Source organism: Mus musculus, chromosome X, assembly GCF_000001635.26.
Source record: "Mus musculus strain C57BL/6J chromosome X, GRCm38.p6 C57BL/6J".
Classification (NCBI taxonomy): Eukaryota; Metazoa; Chordata; class Mammalia; order Rodentia; family Muridae; genus Mus; species Mus musculus.
Genome location: NC_000086.7, coordinates 159371074 through 159393025, shown reverse-complemented (window position 1 = coordinate 159393025; position 21952 = coordinate 159371074). Strand labels below are relative to the sequence as shown.

At 42.6% G+C, this 21952-nt stretch overlaps 1 protein-coding gene across 1 annotated transcript; it reads right to left on the bottom strand.

Annotated features, from left to right (window-relative positions):
* Window positions 1-3404: 3404 nt before the first annotated feature.
* On the bottom strand, window positions 3405-20848 carry Eif1ax (eukaryotic translation initiation factor 1A, X-linked). Its single transcript, NM_025437.5, has 7 exons — window positions 20611-20848; window positions 16562-16645; window positions 15464-15567; window positions 14437-14487; window positions 13215-13296; window positions 10247-10338; window positions 3405-7618 (listed from the first exon to the last, which is right to left on the bottom strand). The coding sequence occupies exons 1-7, from the start codon at window positions 20624-20626 to the stop codon at window positions 7613-7615; spliced, it is 435 nt and encodes a 144-aa protein (NP_079713.2). The 5' UTR covers window positions 20627-20848; the 3' UTR covers window positions 3405-7612.
* Between the last annotated feature and the right edge of the window lie 1104 nt (window positions 20849-21952).

Below are 21952 nucleotides of genomic sequence, written 5' to 3'. Positions count from 1 at the left end.
GATTTTAAGAGAATTTCTTACTTTTTATGTGTATGAATGTTTTGCCTGTACGTATATATGTGCACCATAAGCATGCTGTGCTTTCGGAGGCCATTGCATCCCCTGGAGCTGGAGTTACAGATGGTGGTTAGCCATTCTGTGGATGCTGGACATGAAACCAAGTCGTCTGGAAGAGCAATCATTGCTCATAACTGCTGAGCCACTTCTCCAGCCCCCAGAGTGAATTTTTAAGAATATATCCACTACTACTACTGCTGCTGCTGCTGCTATTAATTAATATTATTGTTGTTGTCGTCGTTTTTGTTTTTGTTTTTTGGTTTTTCGAGACAGGGTTACTCTGTATAGCTCTGGCTGTCCTGGAAATCACTTTTGTAGACCAGGCTGGCCTCGAACTCAGAAATCCGCCTGCCTCTGCCTCCCGAGTGCTGGGATTAAAGGTGTGCGCCACCACGCCCCGCCAGTGTTGTGTAACTCTTTCTTCATTATTGAAGCAGTCCCTCCTGGAATGAAGACGGGGGCTCATAGAATTCAGAAAGCTGAGAAAATGTCCAAGGCTCAGGAAGCTCAGTTAGTTACAAGATTGGGGCCAGGGAATCCAGCTCAGGCAGTGAAGTGCTCAGGGTGCACATTTGAGGACCTGAGTTGGATAGACTTTTGAGGATGTCTGGGGTCCAGTTTTCAGAAACGTAACTGTAATTTCAGCCTGTAAACTGAATGTGGGTGACAGCATCCCATGAACTTCTGTCTTGGACTGAATTCAAGGAAGGGAGAGACACAGCAGTGTGAGCATTCATTGTTGAATCCCATCTCCAGTTCCAATGTGGTCACTCACCTCCTAATTCTACTGCCATGCCTCCCCATGGCTCTTCCTGCTACAATGGACCTCCTTCAAACCATAAACTAAAGTTCAAACTCACTTCTTGCCACATTGGTGAGAAAAATTCAGTAGCTCTAGCTGGCATGTTAATTCCACTGCCATGCTTCCCCATGGCTCTTCCTGCCACATGGGCCTCCTTCAAACCATAAACCAAAGTTCACACTCGCTTCTTGCCACATTGGTGAGAAAAATTTAGTTCTAGCTGGCATGGAACTGTTAGCCCAGGTTGGCCTCCACTGCACTTCTGTTTCAGCCTCCCAACTGCTAGGATTATAGGTATGAGGCACTATGGCTGTCTCTATTTTTTTTCTTTCCTTTTCTTTTTTCTCCCCCCCCTCTCCCTCCCTCCTTCTCCTTCTCCGAGTTCCAGTAGCCCAGATTGGCTTTGAACTCACTGTGTAGTGAAGAACAGTCATGAACTCTTGATTCTCCAGTCTCCACCCCACAAGTGCTGGGACTAGAGGTAACTCTGGTTGGTGTTTTTGCAGTGCTATGGATTGAACCTTGGCTTTCATATTTCAGTCTATGTAGTCCTCGCTGGCCTCAAATTCTCTTCCTTCTGCTTCAGCCTCCTAACTGGTAGGATAGTGATAGGAGTGCATCACTGTGCCCAGCCAGGATTCCCTTTCCCCCACGTGTGTGTGTGTGTATTCATAGTAGGTATATTATGTAGACGCCTGACATCAAAGTTGGCAATCATTCTGAATTCCTCTTCCCCTTTTTTTCAGAGGCAGGGTCTCTCAATCAAGCCTAGAGATCTTGATATGCTTAGTTATCTTCTTAAGGTGGAGTTACAGGAGGACCACCATAGGCACTGACATTTAGTGGATTATGATGGGGGATTTAAACTCTGCACACCTGCATAGCAAATGCTTTAACTCTCTTCCTTGCCTTAGAGTCATTTTCTTTTCTTCCAAAGATTTATGTCTTAGTATTTTGCCTGCAAGCCTCCATGTGAACCCCCAAATGCCTAGTGCCCGAGGCCAGGAGGTTGTGAAAAACCTCAATGATAGGTATGGCCTGTTTGTTTAGAAGCACAGTTAAAGCTGGGCGTGGTGGTGCACGCCTTTAATCCCAGCACTCGGGAGGCAGAGGCGGGCGGATTTCTGAGTTCGAGGCCAGCCTGGTCTACAAAGTGAGCTCCAGAACAGCCAGGGCTACACAGAGAAACCCTGTCTCGAAAAAACCAACAACAACAACAAAAAAAGCAGTTAAAAACTTAGAGCTTCCTTGATCCTTAACTGGGCAGCACAGTGGAGCTGGCTCTGGACAAGTGGATGCAGATGAACCAGCCCTGAGGTCCTGAGAGCTGAACGACCCTGGCTCCTGCTGACGGGGACACTGGGTGGCCTAGCTGGAGAAGTGCTGGTGGTGCAGATAAAAGCGCCAGCATGCTGACCAGTTCAGCTATCATCCAGATCCAGGGCTGAGCTGGCCCACCCCAAAATCTTTATCATCTGCCGAAGGACTGGGACCCATCACTGGGCCAATCCTGCTGATCAAAAGCTGAAGGAGGATCTCAACATCCATAGTAGGAGGAGACCGGAGAGGATGCCAATATTGATGGTGTCACAAAAGTGAGAGCCCTCGAACCAGACCAATGACTCAAAGCAGTGAACATTTGCAAGATGTGTGCACAGAGGGGTATAGTGTAGGACAAACTGTGTGACACACTGCATCTTATGTTTCCTATGCCTTTTCTTTGTGTGTGAGTGGGATTGGGGTGCATGGTGTGAAACTCACAAAGAACCAATAAAAAGGTTTGTTTGTTTTATAAAAGAAAAAAAGACCTTGGAGCTTGTAATCTGCATCTGTAGAAGGTGGGACACAGCCTGTGGGGATGTGGCTACCTCCAAGCAGTGCGAGACTGACTTGGGAGGTCAGATGGCATACACTGTAGATCTGCTTGCTTGCTGGGTTCGTGGCGAAGCGAGGTCAAATACCTGATCAGTATCGTGATAATTCACAGTAAAGGAAAAACAGAGTTTACATTCAAATTCAGAAACGTTTTGGCCTGGGCCTTGCACTGGGGATGCTGAATAGTACATGCCTGTAAATAGTACATGCCTGTAAATAGTACATGCCTGTAATCTCACCACCCGGAGGCAGTTGCGTTGGGAGTTCAAGGTCCAATTGGGTTCTCAAGGTGAGATCCTGTCTTGCAACTCATTCCCTTTAACATCACAGTCAAAGTGAACACGTTGGCCACAACTTAAGGTTCACTTATACATATATTTGTGCAGCATAAAACATCCACTGAATATCCCTTTTAGTAATTTGAGATCACTCTGGACAACTGGCTTCCAGCTAGAAAATGTCCTCTTCAGTACAGGTTTTCACAGAGGAGCCCGACAGTGTGCATCCAATCAGTTCAAACAATCAAAGCCAGGTGAGAACAGGAAATGGACAAAGTGTACTTTTTCTTCTAATGCGCCACACTTAAGTTAAAAATGCCCACAAGATTTCAGAAAAGAATCACCTTCAAGTAGTTAAAAACCTTAGTAGGAAAACAAACAACTATATACATCGTTGGGTTGTTTTTGTGTTTTATTTTCTAATTGTACTTTGCATCTGATTTCTTTACATTGTTCCACATGATGGAAAAAGAACCTATGGCAAAAGAACTCGTTAAAGCATAAAAACGACACGTCACCATAGCCAGCTTTATTAGTGACTATAAACTTTCTCTGAAGAAATATAGAGCAGTTGGGATTCTATAAAATAGCTTCAAGCAACTTTTGAGACTCCTACCTGCTGAATTAAATAAAGATGGTGTGGCAGCCATTGTAGTGTCCACATAATACAAATATATATTCTACATGTCCCTTCTATCATAGGAATGAAAAAGACTGCAAGCAAAAGATATGTTACATAGGGAATACAGGAGACATGCATCTTCTTACAGTCCTGGATTCCCATGTGAAAAGTAGATGCCAAGTGTGTCATGCATACAAATGTCTGTTATTAGCCCTCCAATAATTCTGGGCCCAGTGCCCATATTCTTTTCTATTTCTAGCACACTGTCTGTCTCTCAAGAACCTGGTAGGTGTCCAGTACAGTCTCTCAATTGCTCAGTCTAGTGTTTCCATACACTTGGAATACAACTTAATTCAGATTTTGTTCTTTTTCTGAACAAGGATGGAAAATGATGGTTTAAGGTAAACTGTAAACTTGAAGGTAGTGTGCAAAAGTCCAAGGGAGTCCTATCAGTATATAAATGAAACTTATCTTTACTGAGCAGGATGAATATCATATAGATACAAATCCTTTTTAATCTTTATGAACTGTCTTCATTCTGATACTTTACCTGAAAAGCTACAGTTTATAGTGAACATCATTATATTTGAACAGAATACAAAATGAGTAGAAATCTAGCTATTTAAAACATGCTACTACCTATATGATTATTCAGTTACTCTGTAGTCAACACTGACAATTTCTATTCAAGATGTTGTTTAGCATAGTAATTTAAAGTTTATTACTAAGATAATCCAGATTAAGTAACGTTACAAGTCACGGAATTTTTTAAGCGACAACTTACAGCCACAATTCCATACATGGGATGAGTAAACCAATGGCTACTCTCCAATAAAGTATAAAAAAAATCCCTATCATGAATACTTGTAATCTCCTAAAGTGGTTCCCTTAAAAGATGGTTAAGAAAGATTCAACAGGCAAATGGCTAAATGCTGGCAAGTCATTTTACAGACACTTGGTGTGGTTACACCGCCACTTTAGCAACACACATTGTTCATGCTCAACTGGAATAAACTACAGGAAAAATACAACCCTATCAAACTGCTCTGTTTATGGGTGTTGGGGAATCACACCAAGAACTTGGCATGAGCCTATGAGATTGATTAGGACTAACTTGTTACATCATCTTAATAGGAAGAGGTATTAGTCTAGTTGGGTGAGCTTGTACACACTTGAAACCCCAGCATTTGGGAGGTAAAGGCAGAGGATCAGAATTTGAGGCTGGCCTTAGTTAGCTATTGGTATTTTAAGGCCAGCCTGGCGGTACATGAGATCCTGTCTCAAAAAAATAAAACCAAACCAAAACAAAAAACAACAACAACAAAAAAAAAACTCCACCCTCAAAACCAAAACAATCCTCCCCTCCACAAAACAAAAAACCATTATTCTTCGATTTCAAACATTTTATTATTCTTCCTAGGTGCTGCTTGGAGCTATACTATAGGAACCAAAAATAAAGAAACCAAATAATTTCCTTAAAGACTATTTCCATTCCTTATTAGAACTAAAACTGGATTTGTGACACTGTATGATTCCCACACCAAATACACATCAAAGAACTCTTCCAGGTAGCATTTGTATACTGTATTAATACAACTGCATTCAACTATTTTAAATCAATGTCTCCAGATCTTCCAGGATGCAAAAGCACTCAATAATGCTGCTTTAGGGAAGAAGAAGAAGAAAAGAGAAAACCACCAGAAGAGATAGGAAGTGGGGTCATTGTCTAATTTCTAAAATCATTTCAAATCTTGTTTGTTACAGAAAATAGAAAATCAAGACTCGAGCTGTATCACCTAAGCAGAAGCAAAGCACTGCTCATAGAGTAATCTATATATATGCAAATTGAGCAAAAATGGTTTCTATTGTTGTTTTTGAGCCAGTGCCTTATGTAGCCCTAGCTACTATTCAATGACAAATCCCCCAGAGCTGGGATCCCAGGGGTACGCTACATCCAGCTGGTGAAACACTTTTAAGGTACAGAGGTCTAATTACTAAGGAAGACAATTGCTCAGCAAACGCTGCGAGGCTATTGGCAGCCTTGTTCTCAGATGCAGTCTGCCAAGATAAACACGGAGGAACTCCACAGAAGAAGAAATATACACTGCACCACTGTGTCTTTCCCAATGTTTTTATGGTACCTCGGCTTTTGAGGCAGAGTGTGCAAACCGAGGAGATGAAGTCATAGTTAGGAAATAATTAGAGCAGATCTCCTTGTTTGTGAAACCACGTGAAAGGCGCATTCCTTTGTGTGTCAGTTTTCATGAACGAAAAGCTTTCTGGCTGCTAGCAAAATACAAGGTCCGCATGCTGCAGGATGGATCTTGGTTTGAAACCCAAATGATTTCAGCATGTCTAGTGAGTTCCGACTAGCTCAGCTCCTAGTCTTAGAACTCCTAAATAAGAGCAAACCTAATTTCCCAGTAGAAAGAAAATGGGATTCCCCTGGACCCTCCCCACGGTAAACTTGTTCCTAATGTAAAACCAGACGACAAGATCCTCTGCGACACACTACTTTTTCGGCTATAGCTCTTTGATTCAGAAATAAGAAAACATCTTTTTATGAACGTTGTTTTTGAGACATTTCTTCAAAATTGGCATTAAAAACCAGTTTCTGAAAACATGCAGAACTCCTGATCCTCCTGCCCTGCCCTTCTGCGCAGGGTCACAGGCCATGCCATTATGTCAGGCATAAGTTTGTTATCCCCTCATTTCCTCTCAAGTTTAGGGAAAGCCCGAAAAAGCATTAATTTATACTTTTGCTCTGTAAAATTTATATTTTCACTTGCCTATGTTTTGTGTGTTTATAAAGTACTCAAAATTGTAGCTTATGTGAGTAAGACTCCTGAAAAAAAAAAGCAATACTCCAATACCATCTTTCTGTTGGGTAAAAATATTCTACGCACATGATTAAAACAATCTTTTCTTTGTTTGGGAAATTTCCTATTCACACTAGTTGAGACAAGCAACCATCTCAACAATTAAAATAGTATTTCTATGTTAAGACAATTGAGCATCACCTAATGTTCAATTTTTGCAACTACTGACCTTAATTCAAAACCGGCATGAAAAACCAGTTTCGAAAACTATTTTGGAGACGGGCCGTGCTGGTGTCGGTGGTAGCTGCGGCGCACACCTTTAATCCCAGCACTTGGGAGGCAGAGGCAGGAAAACGTCTTTGAGCTTGAGGCCAGCCTGGTGTACAGAGTGAGTTTCATTATCGCTAGGGCCACACAAAGTAACCCTGTCTCAACACTCCCCGCCCACAAACAAACCTCCAAACCCAAAAAACCATTTTGGAAATGCCTTTCCTCCTCCAGTAAGCCGATGACTGCAAAATAAAATCATGAAAAAAAATGTACATGGTATCAAAACCAGTATAAAAATAGCCACATACTTAAATATGAAACGCAGACCTATCATTTTTGCCTTTAAATAGATTTCTGCCAGGTATGGTGGTACATACATATGCCCTTAGCACTCAGGAGGATCCCAGCAAGTCTGAGGTCCACCAGCACTACAGTGAACTCCAAGCTAGCCTCAGATACAAAGTTAGACTCTGTCTCAAAATAGAACAAAAACAAAACACAGATTTCTGCCTCCATGTGTATCAAAATCTCTGGGCAACTGGAATATACACAAAGACTGTCCAGTCAACAGCTATGCAAAGGCAGGGCTTAGTCATACTTTATACTGAGCACAAGGCAAATGGTTTATTCAAAACACCCATTTACTTACTGGAAGGGGTCAAAGTAGGAAAGGCTTTTTGTCTTAAACAGTCTTAAGGACCATTGAATCGAATCAACAAAGTGGACTTAGCGTATCAGTTAACAGTTTTTCAAAGACTGTAATATCAAATCTGCCTCAACAAATTACAATTAAGATGATAGTGAAAATTTTTCTTTGAGGTCTATGGCCAGATTCCAAACTTGAAGGACAATCTTCCGGAAGACTGGAATGTAAAATGTTGAGTTCGCTTTAGATCTGAAAGAGAAAAGAACATTAAGTCAAAGGGGAAATTCTAAACAAGACCCTGTATGTGCGATCATGGGTGCAGTGCTAGTGGAGCTCGGAGGAAGAGGACCTCAGGACCAATGTCCTACTGGCCTCGGTAGGCACCCGCACACACAAACCTACACAATCTTCAGAAAATAACATGTATCACGTAAAATATTATGGAGACTGGGGCTTCTAAAAGTGAGTTGTAATTGAGGAAAGCTTCCACATGGAAGGTTCTCTTCAGACCGAGTTGATTTCTTATAGAACTGGTGACAACATTTCCCTTAGGAGTTCTTTGCTCTTTTAGAATGCTTACACCTCATGCAGAGGTGCCTGGTTTGGTTCCCAGCAACAATAAGATAGTTCCCAACTGACTGCAATTCCAGCTCCAGGGAACCTAACACCCTCTTCTGGCCACCACTGACACTCACAGACAGACAGACAGACAGACAGACAGACAGACACACACACACACACACACACACACACACACACACACACACACACACAGACATACACAAAACATTCCTTTTTTGATTCAAGAAGCAAAATAAGAACATAAGCAATGCAAAAGGAAGGAGACGGTAAGCTTCATCAACAGCCAGGTCATCTCCCCAGCCCTGACTTCACATTTAGTATTTTGGGATTAGGAATAGACAAGAGGCAACATGAACGTGATCCTTAAGGACCAGTTACGTCTTAAATCCTTTTCTTTCAAGTTGGTTACAGGAGTACTGACAGAGTACCTTTAAACACGGAAGAAACAGCTAGAGAAATGTACCCGAGAGAGAAAGCAGAGGTTTCAGGTGAGAGAACAAGCTTTTAAGAACAAACCTAAAACAAACAAGACATAGTTCACGCATGGGCCAGGGAGATGGCTCAGAAGGCAAGTGTGTTTGTTGTGAAATCTGAGGCTCTCTTGAACCCATGTGAACTGACCTTAACATGCATGGCCTAGTATGGTTATACTTCTTCACCCATATGCAAAATAAATACTTTTTTTTTTTTTTTGGTTTCTCGAGACAGGGTTTCTCTGTATAGCCCTGGCTGTCCTGGAACTCAGAAATCCACCTGCCTCTGCCTCCCAAGTGCTGGGATTAAAGGCGTGCGCCACCAACGCCCGGCTAAATACCTATTTTAAAATAGTACTTGCAACAATATAAACTCTGTGGGTAGAGATGGCACGCTGGATAAAACTGCTTGCTGCTTCTGTAGAGTTTTGTTACTGGCACCCACATTGGGAGGATCACAACTGCCTTTAACTCTAGTTCCAGAGGATCTGGTGCTCTTTTCTGGTCTCCAATATACACATGATACTCAAATCACACATACTACACATAAGTAAAAAACAATATAAGTATAAAAAGAGGACCATAGACCTTTATCTTCTTCCCTTTTCCCCGAGTTCCTCTGTCTTCTCTTCTCTCCCCGTCTTTGCTTTCTGAATTACTAGGAGATTACTTGGGACCTTGTACAAGTTAGGAAACATCCTACCGCTGAGTTATGGCCTTTGCTCAAGACTGTATAATTTCCTAAAGAGTCTTACCTTAGGATAAGCATCCTAAGTTACTGTATGTTCATTCTACTGCCAAAATACAAGTAACAATTCAGTCAAAGAATGTTTTGCTGGGAGTGGTGGAGCACATATTTAACCTTAGAATTTAGGCACCACAACTCCCCTCCTACATTAAAAACAAATTCACTTTCTATTTTGGAGTATGTTACTCATTTTATATGCACACCACATGTGTGCCTAGTGCCCTTGGAGGCCAGAAAGAGGAGGTAAGAAGTCCTCTGAACTGGAGGCTACAGATGAGTTCTGGGCCTCAAACCTGGACTCTTTGGAATCCTTACCTACTAAGCCATCTCTCCAGCCTTAAAATGTTTTTCTAAAGGTGTTAGCCAAAGAAGCAGGGTTCAACTCTCAGCATCCACATGGAAGCTTATACCCATCTGCAACTGCAGTTACAGGGCTTCTGACACCTTCGCACAGGCATACACATGGGAAAAACACCAATGCACATAAATAGTATGGTTTTTTTAAAAAAAAGAAGCACATTTGTAAAATAAAATAAAAACCTTAAAAATATATTTACTTTTATAAATGTGCTTACAGGCAGTTTATAAGTTATAGGCAGTTATAAGCTACCTGATGTGTGTTAAGTGATACACCATTTTTTTCCAGCTGCTAAAATGTTTTTGTTATGATAGTACCATGTTGAAAGCTAGCAAAGAATTGCTGTGTAGCTCTGGCTGGCCTGGTATTCACTTTGCAATCCAGGCTGACTTGCAGTAATCACATAGCTCCAGTACCCCCAAATACACTTTTATTTGTATATATTAATTGCGCTAATGATTTCCATTGCAACATTTCATACATGCACAAACATGTCTCTATCCAATATTCACCTACTATTCTTTCATCTCTCCACCTTGATCGTCTTCCTCTTTCTGAATGTCCCTCCTACTCCAAATATATACACAGACATACATACACACACTCTCATTTAAATGTTCTCTAGTCCTAGTATTATGACATTTAAGGGAAAGGGCAATTATCTTTGTATATAACTCATAAACAGAAAGCAGGAAAAGCAGGATGTGTCCACTTACATCATCGATGTCTTCATCATCATCCCCAATGTCATCAAACTGAATTTCATCATCATCTCCAGGACCAAATGTATCAGTTTCATTGATTTTAGCTAAAAAAAACACACACACACACACAAAAACACTGATTATAAAATATTGACTTCCTGAAAAAATAATTTCTACTTTTCATTTTTTCTTTGTAGATATTTCCTAAATGTTTTATTTTTAAATATGCAGAAATAAATGCTATCTACATGCAACTCTGAGGAGGTTCTATGAGTATAACTCAGGAAAAGTATAAATGCCTAAATTCTAGAGCTGACCAACCTAGTGTACAAACCAGTCAGAACGTCTTAATGGTATAAACTGCTATGAAAGCTAACGTTACTGAGGAAACTGCATTGTATTCAATGTCTGTATCTATATCAAAAAGGAAGCGACGGTACTTAAAACAGCCAGGCTTCCCACTGTTTAATAGTTTCTTAGTATCCACTGGAAAACAGGCAGATTCTCCAGTTTCTTTTTTTTCCTTGTTTATGGGTGGAGTGGGGTGGGGGGTTCGAGACAGGGTTTCTCTGTATAGCCCTGGCTGTCCTGGAACTCACTTTATAGACCAGACTGGCCTTGAACTCAGAAATCCACCTGCCTATGCCTCCCAAGTGCTGGGATTAAAGGCGTGCGCCACCACGCCGGGCTGATTCTCCAGTTTCTTTCTTTCTCTTTTTTTAAAAAAAGATTTATTTATTATTATATGTGAGTACACTGTAGCTGACCTCAGACACACCAGAAGAGGGCATCAGATCTCATTATGGGTGGTTGTGGTTGCCGGGATTTGAACTCAGGACCTTCAGAAGAGCAGTCAGTGCTCTTACCTACTGAGCCATCTCACCAGCCCGATTCTCCAGTTTCTTGAACTGGCAATAATCAACATTTGGTTCAGAGAGCGAGAGAGTGTTTGCTAGTAAAACTCACAGACTTCTAAAAGTCCATTGTTACAATTACCAAAGTGGGGGAAACTAAAATTACCTTATCAAGGAAAAAAATATTAAGTCACAAGCCATACATGTTTAGCTCCCAAGCCATAATGCTGAAAAACTTTGGAGTATTATACAGAAAGCTCATTACAAAATGCTTGCATTTTCTTCTCTCTGGAACATCAACACCAGTGGATTGCTGGCAGCTATTGTATTAAAAAATAAATATATTTTCACTATCAAAAAAAATTGAGCCGGACGTGGTGGTGCATGCCTTTAATCCCAGCACTCGGGAGGCAGAGGCAGGTGGATTTTTGAGTTCGAGGCCAGCCTGGTCTACAAAGTGAGTTCCAGGACAGCCAGGGCTACACAGAGAAACCCTGTCTCGAAAAACCAAAAAAAAAAAAAAAAAAAAAAAAAAAAAAGACTTCCAATTTTCTACTAATTTTGATATGTGGAGCAAAATATTAAAAACATTGAGAGTATTTTTAATTTTCTTTTGTTCCCAAGGGCTCCTGAGAAAGACAATCTCTAATTATACTAACTCTGAAGCAATTACACTCTTCAGGTAAACTTCAGAAGTTTACATACATACTAACAACTTTATTTCCTATCTCAAGGAAAGAAAAAAGAAAAGAAAAGGAAAGGAAAGAACAGAAGAGAAAAGGTTATTTTAGGAGGGAGAAAGATTTGAGGAGTCATTGCTGGCCTTGGGATTGAGGAAGGTTTCAAGTGTCCAGAAAACTTAACTCCCGATCCAAGTGAACCACACAGAAAAAACAAAGAACAAAAACAAGAAGAGAAAAGAACAACTGATTGCCACCAGTTAATTGGGAAGAGACATCTGGGTAAATCCTGCTTTTCCCTAAGAATGAAAAGGAATTAGGGTACTACTCAATCCCCACATCGCTTACTGTTTCCTAGAATGGAATGGCAAATTTATAATTCCTAGTGTGGTGTTAACTGTTTATAAGAAGTCATGTTAAAAAAAATAAGAATCATGTTTTTATAAGGAATCACAGTGCAGGCATTAAAAAAACCTGCCACATGAAAAAATATAGACATACAAAACAGTGTATAAAGTATATTTTCCATCTGAAAAGGGTATAGGAGACTTGTATTTTGAGGAAACAAAGAATATTAGTTTTAAAAACATATAGCAATGTGTAAGGATACAACAGATTAAAAGTGACATTTACTGAAAACCCATACTACATAGTTACTACCATTTATATTTACACACAAGCAAGGGTACTCTTGAAGGAGTGGGGTTTTTTTCAATTTTTTATTAGATATTTTCTTTATATACATTTCAAATGCTATCCCGAAAGTTCCCTATACCCCCCCCACCCTGCTCCTCTACCCACCCACTCGCACTTCTTGGCCCTGTCATTCCCCTGTACTGGGCCATATAATGTTTGCAAGACCAAGGGGCCTCGCTTCTCAATGACGGCCGACTAGGCCATCTTCTGCTACATATGCAGCTAGAGACACGAGCTCTGTGGGTACTGATTGGTTCATATTGTTGTTCCACCTCCTTGGGTACTCTCTCTAGCTCCTCCATTGGGGGCCCTGTGTTCCACAGTAGATGACTGTGAGCATCCACTTCTGTATTTGCCAGGCACTGGCACAGCCTCACACAAGACAGTTATATCATGATGGAGTGTTTTTAATAGTGCTAGTGACTGAACCTGGTTTGTGCATGCTAAGGTGGCTGTGACTGAACTGTACCACACCACCAACCTTTCTTGAAGGAGTTTTAACATACCATAACAATTCCTTTGGCTGACAGTGTACTGTCTCACTAGTTACACTTTTATCAGGAACAGAATTTTAGTACCTTCTTTCTTATGGTATCTACTATGAAGTATATAATCAGGTATGCTTATCTCTAATTCTGTTAAACACAAAAATAAATAGGGTCATCTGTAAAAATCTGTTTCATTCACTGTTTAAACGCCAGCAGGCAACCTAAACACCATAAGATTGGTTAAGAATAACTCAGCCCTTACCATGCTCTGGAAGCTCGCCATAGGCCTTGAGACTTCTAGCTTCATCTGCGTTGTATTTTAAAATGACATCGGCTTTGTTGTCCTTAAAACAAACACAAGCAATTTTTAGATCTGATTATTTCACACTATTATCTGTTATATCATACAATACTTTCAAATTGAATTTAAAACTTCAGACTTAATCCTTTATAGCACTTATAATTACCCTGTCATCAAAAGCACACATGCTCCCCTGGAAAAAGTTACCGAGAGATCAAACACCGGAAGTCAAGACTGAGACTTGGAATGAAAACCTAAGAAATTTAAGAAATGTCTATGTCTATGTTCATGCATGTACGTGTGGATACCCATGGAGGTTAGCAGGGGCAGAAGAACAAATGGTTTGTGAATTTAGAGCACCTTTTCTCAACCGAAGCACTCCTGACAACTGTGAGCCGGTGGGATGCTGTGCACATCACCAGTACTCTATCCCAGACCCTGACTCAAGCTATGCTACCCAGAACAGTAGTCTCCGAACACCGCCCAAGCCCCTGTGGAGTGCCAAGTCATAGACCGAGAACCCTATGGTTTGAAACAAAGATGTCAACGCTTGTAATCTGGAACACAAAAGTAAAAAACTAAGTATGATGAAAGGCAAACAAATAGAAGTGCATTAAGGGGCAGTCCTAGTGGTTGTGATGGGGGGGAGGGGCGATCGGCTGCCTTGGGTTCCTGCGGCACTGTCCACTATGATGGACTGTCCCTTCAAACTGTGCTGAAACAGAGCCTTTCTTCCTTTTGCTAGTGTCATAGCAATTAGAAGACAAGGGGAGGGAGGAATGGGGAGAGGTTCTGTGTGAGGGGGCCCTGAGAGGAGAGGAGGAACTGATATTGGGATGTAAAGTAAATTTAAAAAAAAGAAATGAATATACCAGGCTATGTCCCATTTGTGGGATATAACTGGCTTCATTCAGCTGTGAAACCCTACACAATTGGTTCCTAGATTTTAAAGGATGTACAAAGTGAAAAAGAAAAACTGGAGGACAACTTAAAAAAAAAAAACCCCATGACACAGTAGTATCGGTCATTGTAAAATGGAAAACTTCAAATAATCATGACAGAGAAAAACTGAGCGTCTGAACCCTCAGACCTCCAGCATAAATAACACCTAAGACACAATGCGCTATTAGGAAATGGCGCCCCAAGTTCAAGCAAATCAACAACAAACTGGAAAGTGACTTACCTGGTAATCTCGTAGCCCCACCAATATGATATCTGAGGTATTTATCCAAACCTATAAAAGAAAAATCACTGTATGGTATGTTTTTTAAAAAAATGGAATCATGAAATCCTCAAGATGATTCACTTAGAAACTGAGTTTACAAACCACTTGGTTATCTACTATAAAAACAGAAAAATGGGGCTGGAGAGATAGCTCAGTGGTTATGAGCACTGACTGCTCTTCCAGAGGTCCTGAGTTCAAATCTCAGAAGCCACGCGGTGGCTCGCAATCATCTGTAATGAGCATCTGATGCCCTCTTCTGGTGTGTCTGAAGACAGCAACAGTGTACCCACATATACAAAATAAATAAATCTTAAAAAAATACCCAAACCAGAAAACTGGTTTTCTAAGTCACTGTTTTCTACCTACCCATCCTGACACGGCTTTCCTGATCCTTTTCCTTTGTGAAGGACTGCTGTCAGGAAAACAAAGCATATTCTCCCTGCAACCAACCACCTCTCACTCTGTGCTGCGGCTTCCCCCAATGCAAGGGCCCTTTGCCATACCTCTTTAGGACTCCTTAAAATAAATAGTTCGCCAGCCTCTTTCATACCATGAACAGTTTTGAAGATAAGGCTATTTGTTTTTCCGACCAGTCTTCAAATTAATTCTATGGTCTTACAGTGGACTTCCAGGAATATCTCGCAGAGGTGGGGGGGCTGAGTATGCACCTCCCTGGTACAATGTGGTTATTCCTAACATGTTAAGGGGCCCTGGGATAGCTTCCCAGCAACACACGCCCCACCCCACCGCACCGCGGCATTTCCTCCACATATTCCTCTCCACTTTTTTTTTTTGGGGGGGGGGGGGATTTCCAGACAGGGTGTGGTCCTGGCTGTCCTGGAACTCACTCAGTAGACCAGGCTGTCCTCAAACTCAGAAATTCACCTGCCTCTGCCTCCCAAGTGCTGGGATTAAAGGCGTGTGCCACCATGCCCGGCTCCTCTCCACTTTTATATTAGGATAAAATGCATGGCCAAATACTTACCTTTTTTCTCAATTTCCCTCTGATGTGGCACAGTCTCTTTACACCATCAAAACACATGGCTTCTAATCGTCCGTTTCCCAACATTTTGATTACTTGAGCATATTCTAAGAGAAAAAAAAAAAACAAGAAATACTGCCTACTTCTTTGATAAAAGCAACTTTATAGTAGTCCACTGAAGATAAACAACACATGGTTTCATTTATAAGGAAAAATATACAAAGGGCAAATATGGAATAAGCAGAGGGAGCTAAACACTTGGCTAGTTAGTGGCTGAACTAGAAAGAAGACTTTGTACAACCCGGGTCTGTTATTAGACGTTTTAATTGCGCCGCTCGTGACTATGCTCTACTTCTAAAGATCAAACGTGTCCGCATACACACCAGACCTCACACTCACACCTTTACTTGTTTCATGTCCTTACTTCTTCTCCCTCTTTGAATCTTTATTAGAGAAATCTCATGACATTTTCAGCACAAGTGTCTTAAATGTTAGTGATAGCCTTGCTGAATTAGTATAAGAATATTTATTCTTGGAAAGCCAGAATCTTTTTTCACTTGGGTCAAATGCCAAATTATTCTCTTTTTCTTGAGATGAGAGATTTATTGTCACATAGTCTTGGTTAGCCTGGAAGTCAACAGATCCACCTGCTTGTCTCTCTGCCTCTGAGTGTTGGGATTAAAGATGTATGTATTACTGGACTAGAGAGATGGCTCAGTGGTTAAAAGCACTGCCTGCTCTTCCAGAGGTCCTGAGTTCAATTCCCAGCAACCACACGATAGCTCACAACCATCTATAAGGGGATCCATTGCCGTCTTCCGGTGTGTCTGAAGAAGGCGGCAGTGTACTGGCAGTGTACTCATATACATAAAATAAATCCTAAAAACAAAGGTGTATATTGCTATGCCTGGCCTAAAATGCCAAATTCTTAACCAGAATCTTTTAAGAAAAGATAATAGCCAAATGTCAGTGCAAATAAACTCAAACATTATCAGAGGCAGCCAGCCAGGAGTCTAGTCTGTTAGCCAGAAAGTGTTCGATCCCCAACACAGGCAAACAAACAGGAAACTCCGACAAGATCCCAGCTTCTCAGCCTCTTACCTTGCCCATCCTCCTTGAACACAAGCTCTCGCTTTTCAGATTCATTCTCATTTTTGCCTCTACGCCGGTTTTTGCCTCCTTTTCCTAGTGGTTTTGATAAGAAAGAAAAGATATATCAGTAATGTGCAAAACACTACGAAATGTACACTAGCACCTCCCAGCTAGAAAGCATCTTTAAAAATCAATTAAATTTAAAAATTGATGCAATCTGGTTAATCATGTTAAACTTACCATGTTCAGGTGCCTAATGTTACCACGTTAGCCTCCTCATGAAATTTCCTAAGTGACACCCTCAATTTTTCATATATTTCTTATTCTTTAGCCCCATCTCCCACCCCGTATGGTTTCATTCCCTGTGTCATGAGAAAATGAAGGCATCTAAGGAATAATAACAAAATTAAAGACACAACAGCAAAACCACCAAGCAAAGCCCAAGAATTGCATCTAGACAGAGAGACCCAAGTTCACACACAGGAACGCCACAAAAGCCCGAACCCAGACGCGGTAAGAAACAAGTAAAGGAGCTGTTAAGAAAAGTTAGAAAAAAAAAACAACAAAACCCTGCCAAGATTCCAGAGTTCCTTTTGTGTTGGCAATGCTGCTGGGCCTGGGGCTGCCCTCAAGATGGTTAGAGGAGTACAGTGGCCATGCTCTTACCTGCTATCTCAGAGCGCCATCCACTTGTCACAATCATCTTGAATATCATGTCATTTAGTCCCAGTTTACTAGTAAGGTCACTAAAGTTCAGGGATTAAGTAACTCCCTCAAAATTGTAGTCAATGACCTCGGAATCGCAGATCCAGCCTCAACCCCCTCTGTCCTACCAGGGCTCTCGTAGTTAGGCTTTCGTCTTTCCAGAGAACTCTGTCCACAATCTTAACCACACAGGCTTCAGCTCTCTTCTTTTTTCTAGACAGGGTCTCTCATTATAGCCCAGGCTAGCTTTGAAACTGGGACAATCCTTCAGGCTCAGTCTCCTGAATGCTGGGAGCACAAGTATGAGCCACCATACTGGGTCTTGATACATTTTACAAAACCACCCCCCCCATGACAGGTGAGAGGAAAATGAAATGACTGCTTTTACAATGGAACATACTGATTTCGTAAGGGCAGAAGGCTAGTAACCCCACAAGTCTATAGTTTATCTTGTCAAGTGTACCATAACTGAGATACTTTAAGTTTAAAAGCAAGGTGTTAATTGCCTCAAGTCTCTTTTAAAATCTATTTAATGTTGTGCATGGTTGTCTGTCTATTGTGGGCATTCCTAGAGCCTTAGGAGGCACTATAAGATGATATCGGATGCCCCACAAATGGAGTTAGACAGGTGTAGGCAGCCATGTGTGTGCTGGGCGAAGGACCTCTAAAGAGCAGCCAGTACTCTTAACTGTTGAGCCATCTCTCTAGTCCTACATATCTTAAGGGTAAGCATATCAACAGTGGTACCATACAATGGAATACTACACAGGGATAAAAAGAAATGAGCGAGACAGGCATAGTGGTGCTTGCCTGCAATCCCAAGAGTCCCCACTGTTCCCCTTTCTATTTTACTGCCACGAAATCAAGTGCTTTTCAAATTCCCTTTGAACGAATGAAGCCCAGTGCAACTTTAATCCCAGAGACAGAGGCAGGTGGATCTCTGGGAGTTTGAGGCCAGCCTGATCTATACAGATTGAGGTCCAGGACAATCAGGTTAACACAGAAAACCCTGTCTCAAACAAACAAACAAACAAACAAAACAAAAAAGAATGAAACGAGACCAAGCCTGAGTATGACAGAACAGCAACAAAACGAATAACCACTCTTTATTTAACCCCACTCTTTCTAAAAGACTTGCCTAGTTCTTAAGCTCAAATCCTCAAATCCTCTCTTGAAACTACAGAGGTGTTTCAGAGAAATAAGCCCAGGTAGGATACATCTTAAAACATACTAGGCTAGCAACTAGACTGTAGAGTGTAGATGTTCTGTCTCCTTGGAACCAAATGAGAATTTACCATTCACCTATGGGTGGAGTCACCAGACGAGGTGAGTAAGTCCAACAAATATTTATTGAGCATCTTTTAGGCTAAGTACTACTGAGCCAGTGTGATTATGACTGACACCATTCTCATCTTCTTAGGGCTTACAACTAGTGTGACAACTGGAAATCTAGTAGTCACTAGAGTTAGGGTGAGATTAAGACCCCTCATCTACTGAGGTGGTCCAGCTGCCATCTTGGAAGAGGGACATCTACAGGTAGGAATTTGAAAAGTGTGAACATATTATGCTTATAATCACACCTTTTCCAAGACAATCAGCAACAATCCTTGCACAAAGACTGGCAACCTTCATTTTTGAGGCCTAGCATTGATATGGAGACAAGTTCAAGGTCAGCTGGGGCCACATAGCAAGACTATCTTTTTTCCTCTGGCCTAACTTAATTTTTTAATTAATTAATTATTTTTATTTATATCCTGACTGTCCCCCAACATCCCGCCTCTGAGAGTGTATCTCAGTCCCGACCCCCACCATCTTCTCTCCCACTGAGGGCAGACAAATCAGTCCTCTGTTACATTTGTGGGAAGAGTTAGGGGAAGGACTGTAAGACTCTCTTAAATCAATCTGTCACAAAACTGTGACCAAGTACTCAGTGGGCTAATGTAAATGGTGATAGGCACAAAGAGTAATTAAGTTGACTTCTTGGAACCAACTTTCAAGCAGAAGAGAATACTAGTGGGTGGACATGGGACAAGGTCCCAAGGATGAATGAGCAAAGACTTTTATGGTTTTTTTTTAAATGTGTGCGTGATTGTGGAGGGGTGGGGGAGGCAGAAGAGGGCATTGGATCCCCTGGGGCTGGAGTTACAGGCAGTCATGAGCAGCCCTATGTGGGTGTGAGAACCTAACTTTGGTTCTCTTAACCAGGAAGGCGTTCATCTCTTCTGCCCAAAGGCTTTATTTTTATTTTTTTTCTAAAAAGGGAGCTTCTCTGTGTAGCCCTGGCACTCACTCTGTAGACCAGGCTGATTGACCTCAGCAATCCACCTGCCTCTGCCTTCCTAGTGCTGGGAGTAAAGGTGTGCGCCCCTCCCCCCACCCAAGTTCATCCTGTGTAATGTGTTCCTCTCCTGTGGGAAATAAAAGCTTTCCACTACTTTGTACTTTATATTTTTGAGAAATTACGAGGACAACGAATATAGCAAGCCTGTAATGCCAGCTACTCGGGAAGCTGAGGCGAGCGAATCCCAAGTTCAATGTTAGTTTAGGGTTCCGGGGCAGCCTGGAGACAGACAGAGCAAAGCAAAGCGGTAGAGTGCTGGTAAAGATAGATTTGATCCCATAAAAAAAAAAACACCACAAAATACTGTAAATATATAAAAATGAGAATGATCTTAGGAACGCTGCACTTCTGCTTAGAATTTGTAATCATTTTTTTATTTATCAAAATATATACACGATCAGAAGCAAACGTGGAAAAGTTGGCTCAATGTGGGTCAAGGGCTCTGTGGAAAAAGTTAAGCCCCGGTAAAACTATGGAGCAAAGTGATTCTCTAGGGATGAAATTTGCGAATGCATCAAAGTACTGGCCACTGGCTACACGGGTGCGGCCTCACCAGTACCAACTAAGTGTCCATAAAAAATCCTAGGGAGGAGGTGCCAGATGGGCACGAAAGCAAGCGAGGCATCACCCTTTTTCAAAGTTCAGATTGGCTCCCAGGGCTTAACTCCCCAGGTGTTGGGAGCCCAAGAAGTCCGAGGCAGGTGTTCCCATGAGTCCCCCGGGCGCCGCGGTCAATGTGGCGCGAATCGGGGGCACGAGCCCATATTCTCACACAGGAGGCCCTACAAAAAAAAATGGCGTCGGCTCCACCCCAATGTGGCCAAACTGGGAGCCAGGAGTAACTTCCCTGCGCTTCTGCCCAGCTCCAAGTAGGACGCAGAGAATGCAGCCCGAGGAGAGGCAAGAAAAGATGGCAGGAAGGTCACTGAGGCCTGGGCTGACCTCGAGGCCGAGAGCAGCGCCAGGGAGCCGGCGGGGAGCAGAGCCCCGGTCCCGGCGGCGGCGTCCTTACCTTTATTCTTGGGCATGGCCGCAAAGACTGGCTGGCAGCGTGTGGGACCGCACTCAGGCTGGCGGCAGGAACTGCGGTGACTCCGACGGGCAACGCCGAGAAGTGCGCGCCACGAAGACCGTGCGGGAGGTCGGGAAGCGTGCTCAGGAGAGGCTGGTCACCCGTGCTTGCGAGAGCCTCCCGTGCCCACGCTCGGCAGTGGCAAATGGCGTCGCGGCAGCGGGCGGGGCTTCTCCCCGCCCTCCTCCTCCTCCCCGCCCTCCTCCCCCCCCCCGCCCGCCCGCCCGCCCGCCCGCCCGCCCGCGGAGCCCAGCCTCCCGCGACTCTAAGGCGCAGGCGTGGCCAAGGGGCAGTCCTAGGGTGGGAGCCTAGGGAGAAGCCTGCCAGGGAGGCGTTCACTGCTGCCAGTGGGCACGCAGTAGGTGGAGTGGGGCCTCCGGCGTCCGGAAGGGGGCGGGAGGGGCCCGGGCGGGAGGGGCCCGGGCCCTGCGTCACAGTGGAGGCTTGGAGGAGAGGAGGGGAAATTGAGGTGGTGCAGGCTGCTGGCTTGGGCATCATCTCGGCTTCCTAGCCAAGTGAGCCCCAGGCTTGACAAGGTGCTGACTCACTAACCTCAGAGTTGAGTTTTAATGGGGCCCTTTCACCAGCCCAACCAAGCTGGAAATCTAAGGGGGAAGGAGAGAAGGCACTTCTGCCATCCTCTTCCAAACTTTAATAGAATATTTGCATGATACTTAAAAATAAATCTTGTCCCTAACTCACTGTAGCTAAGTCTGTTTATAATGCTCAACAGAATGCCTGCACATGGTAGGTTGCTCAGCAGACATAGGATAAAAGGAATGGAAGAAAGTCGATGTTAGGGTCCAAATCTCCCAATATTCATGCTGAAGTTCTAACCTGTATGTATATTACTCTGTTTGGATATAAGATCATTAAAGAGCCTATATTGAAATGAGATCCTTAAGACTTGATGCCAAGACTTGACGTTAGCATGGTAACATAGGCCTTTAATCCCAGTACTGTGGAGGCAGAGGAAAGTAAACTATGAGTTACAGGCCAGCCAAGGCTACAGAGTGAGACCCTAACTCAAAACCAAAACCAAAACAAAAGCAATTAGTACCTAGGCATAATGAGGCATAAAAAAGAACAACCAGTTCCTGAGCCCGTAATCATCTGCAAGCCATGAAGACCTCAGAAGAAGCCAGATTTGTCTCTACCTTGACTTTAGACTTGGAATCTTCAAAACTGAGCAAAATAGTAGGTGGGCCTGGTACTCATGCCTATAATCCTAGCACCTGTGAAACTGAGGCAAGAGGATTCCTGCAAATCTATGGGAAAGCTG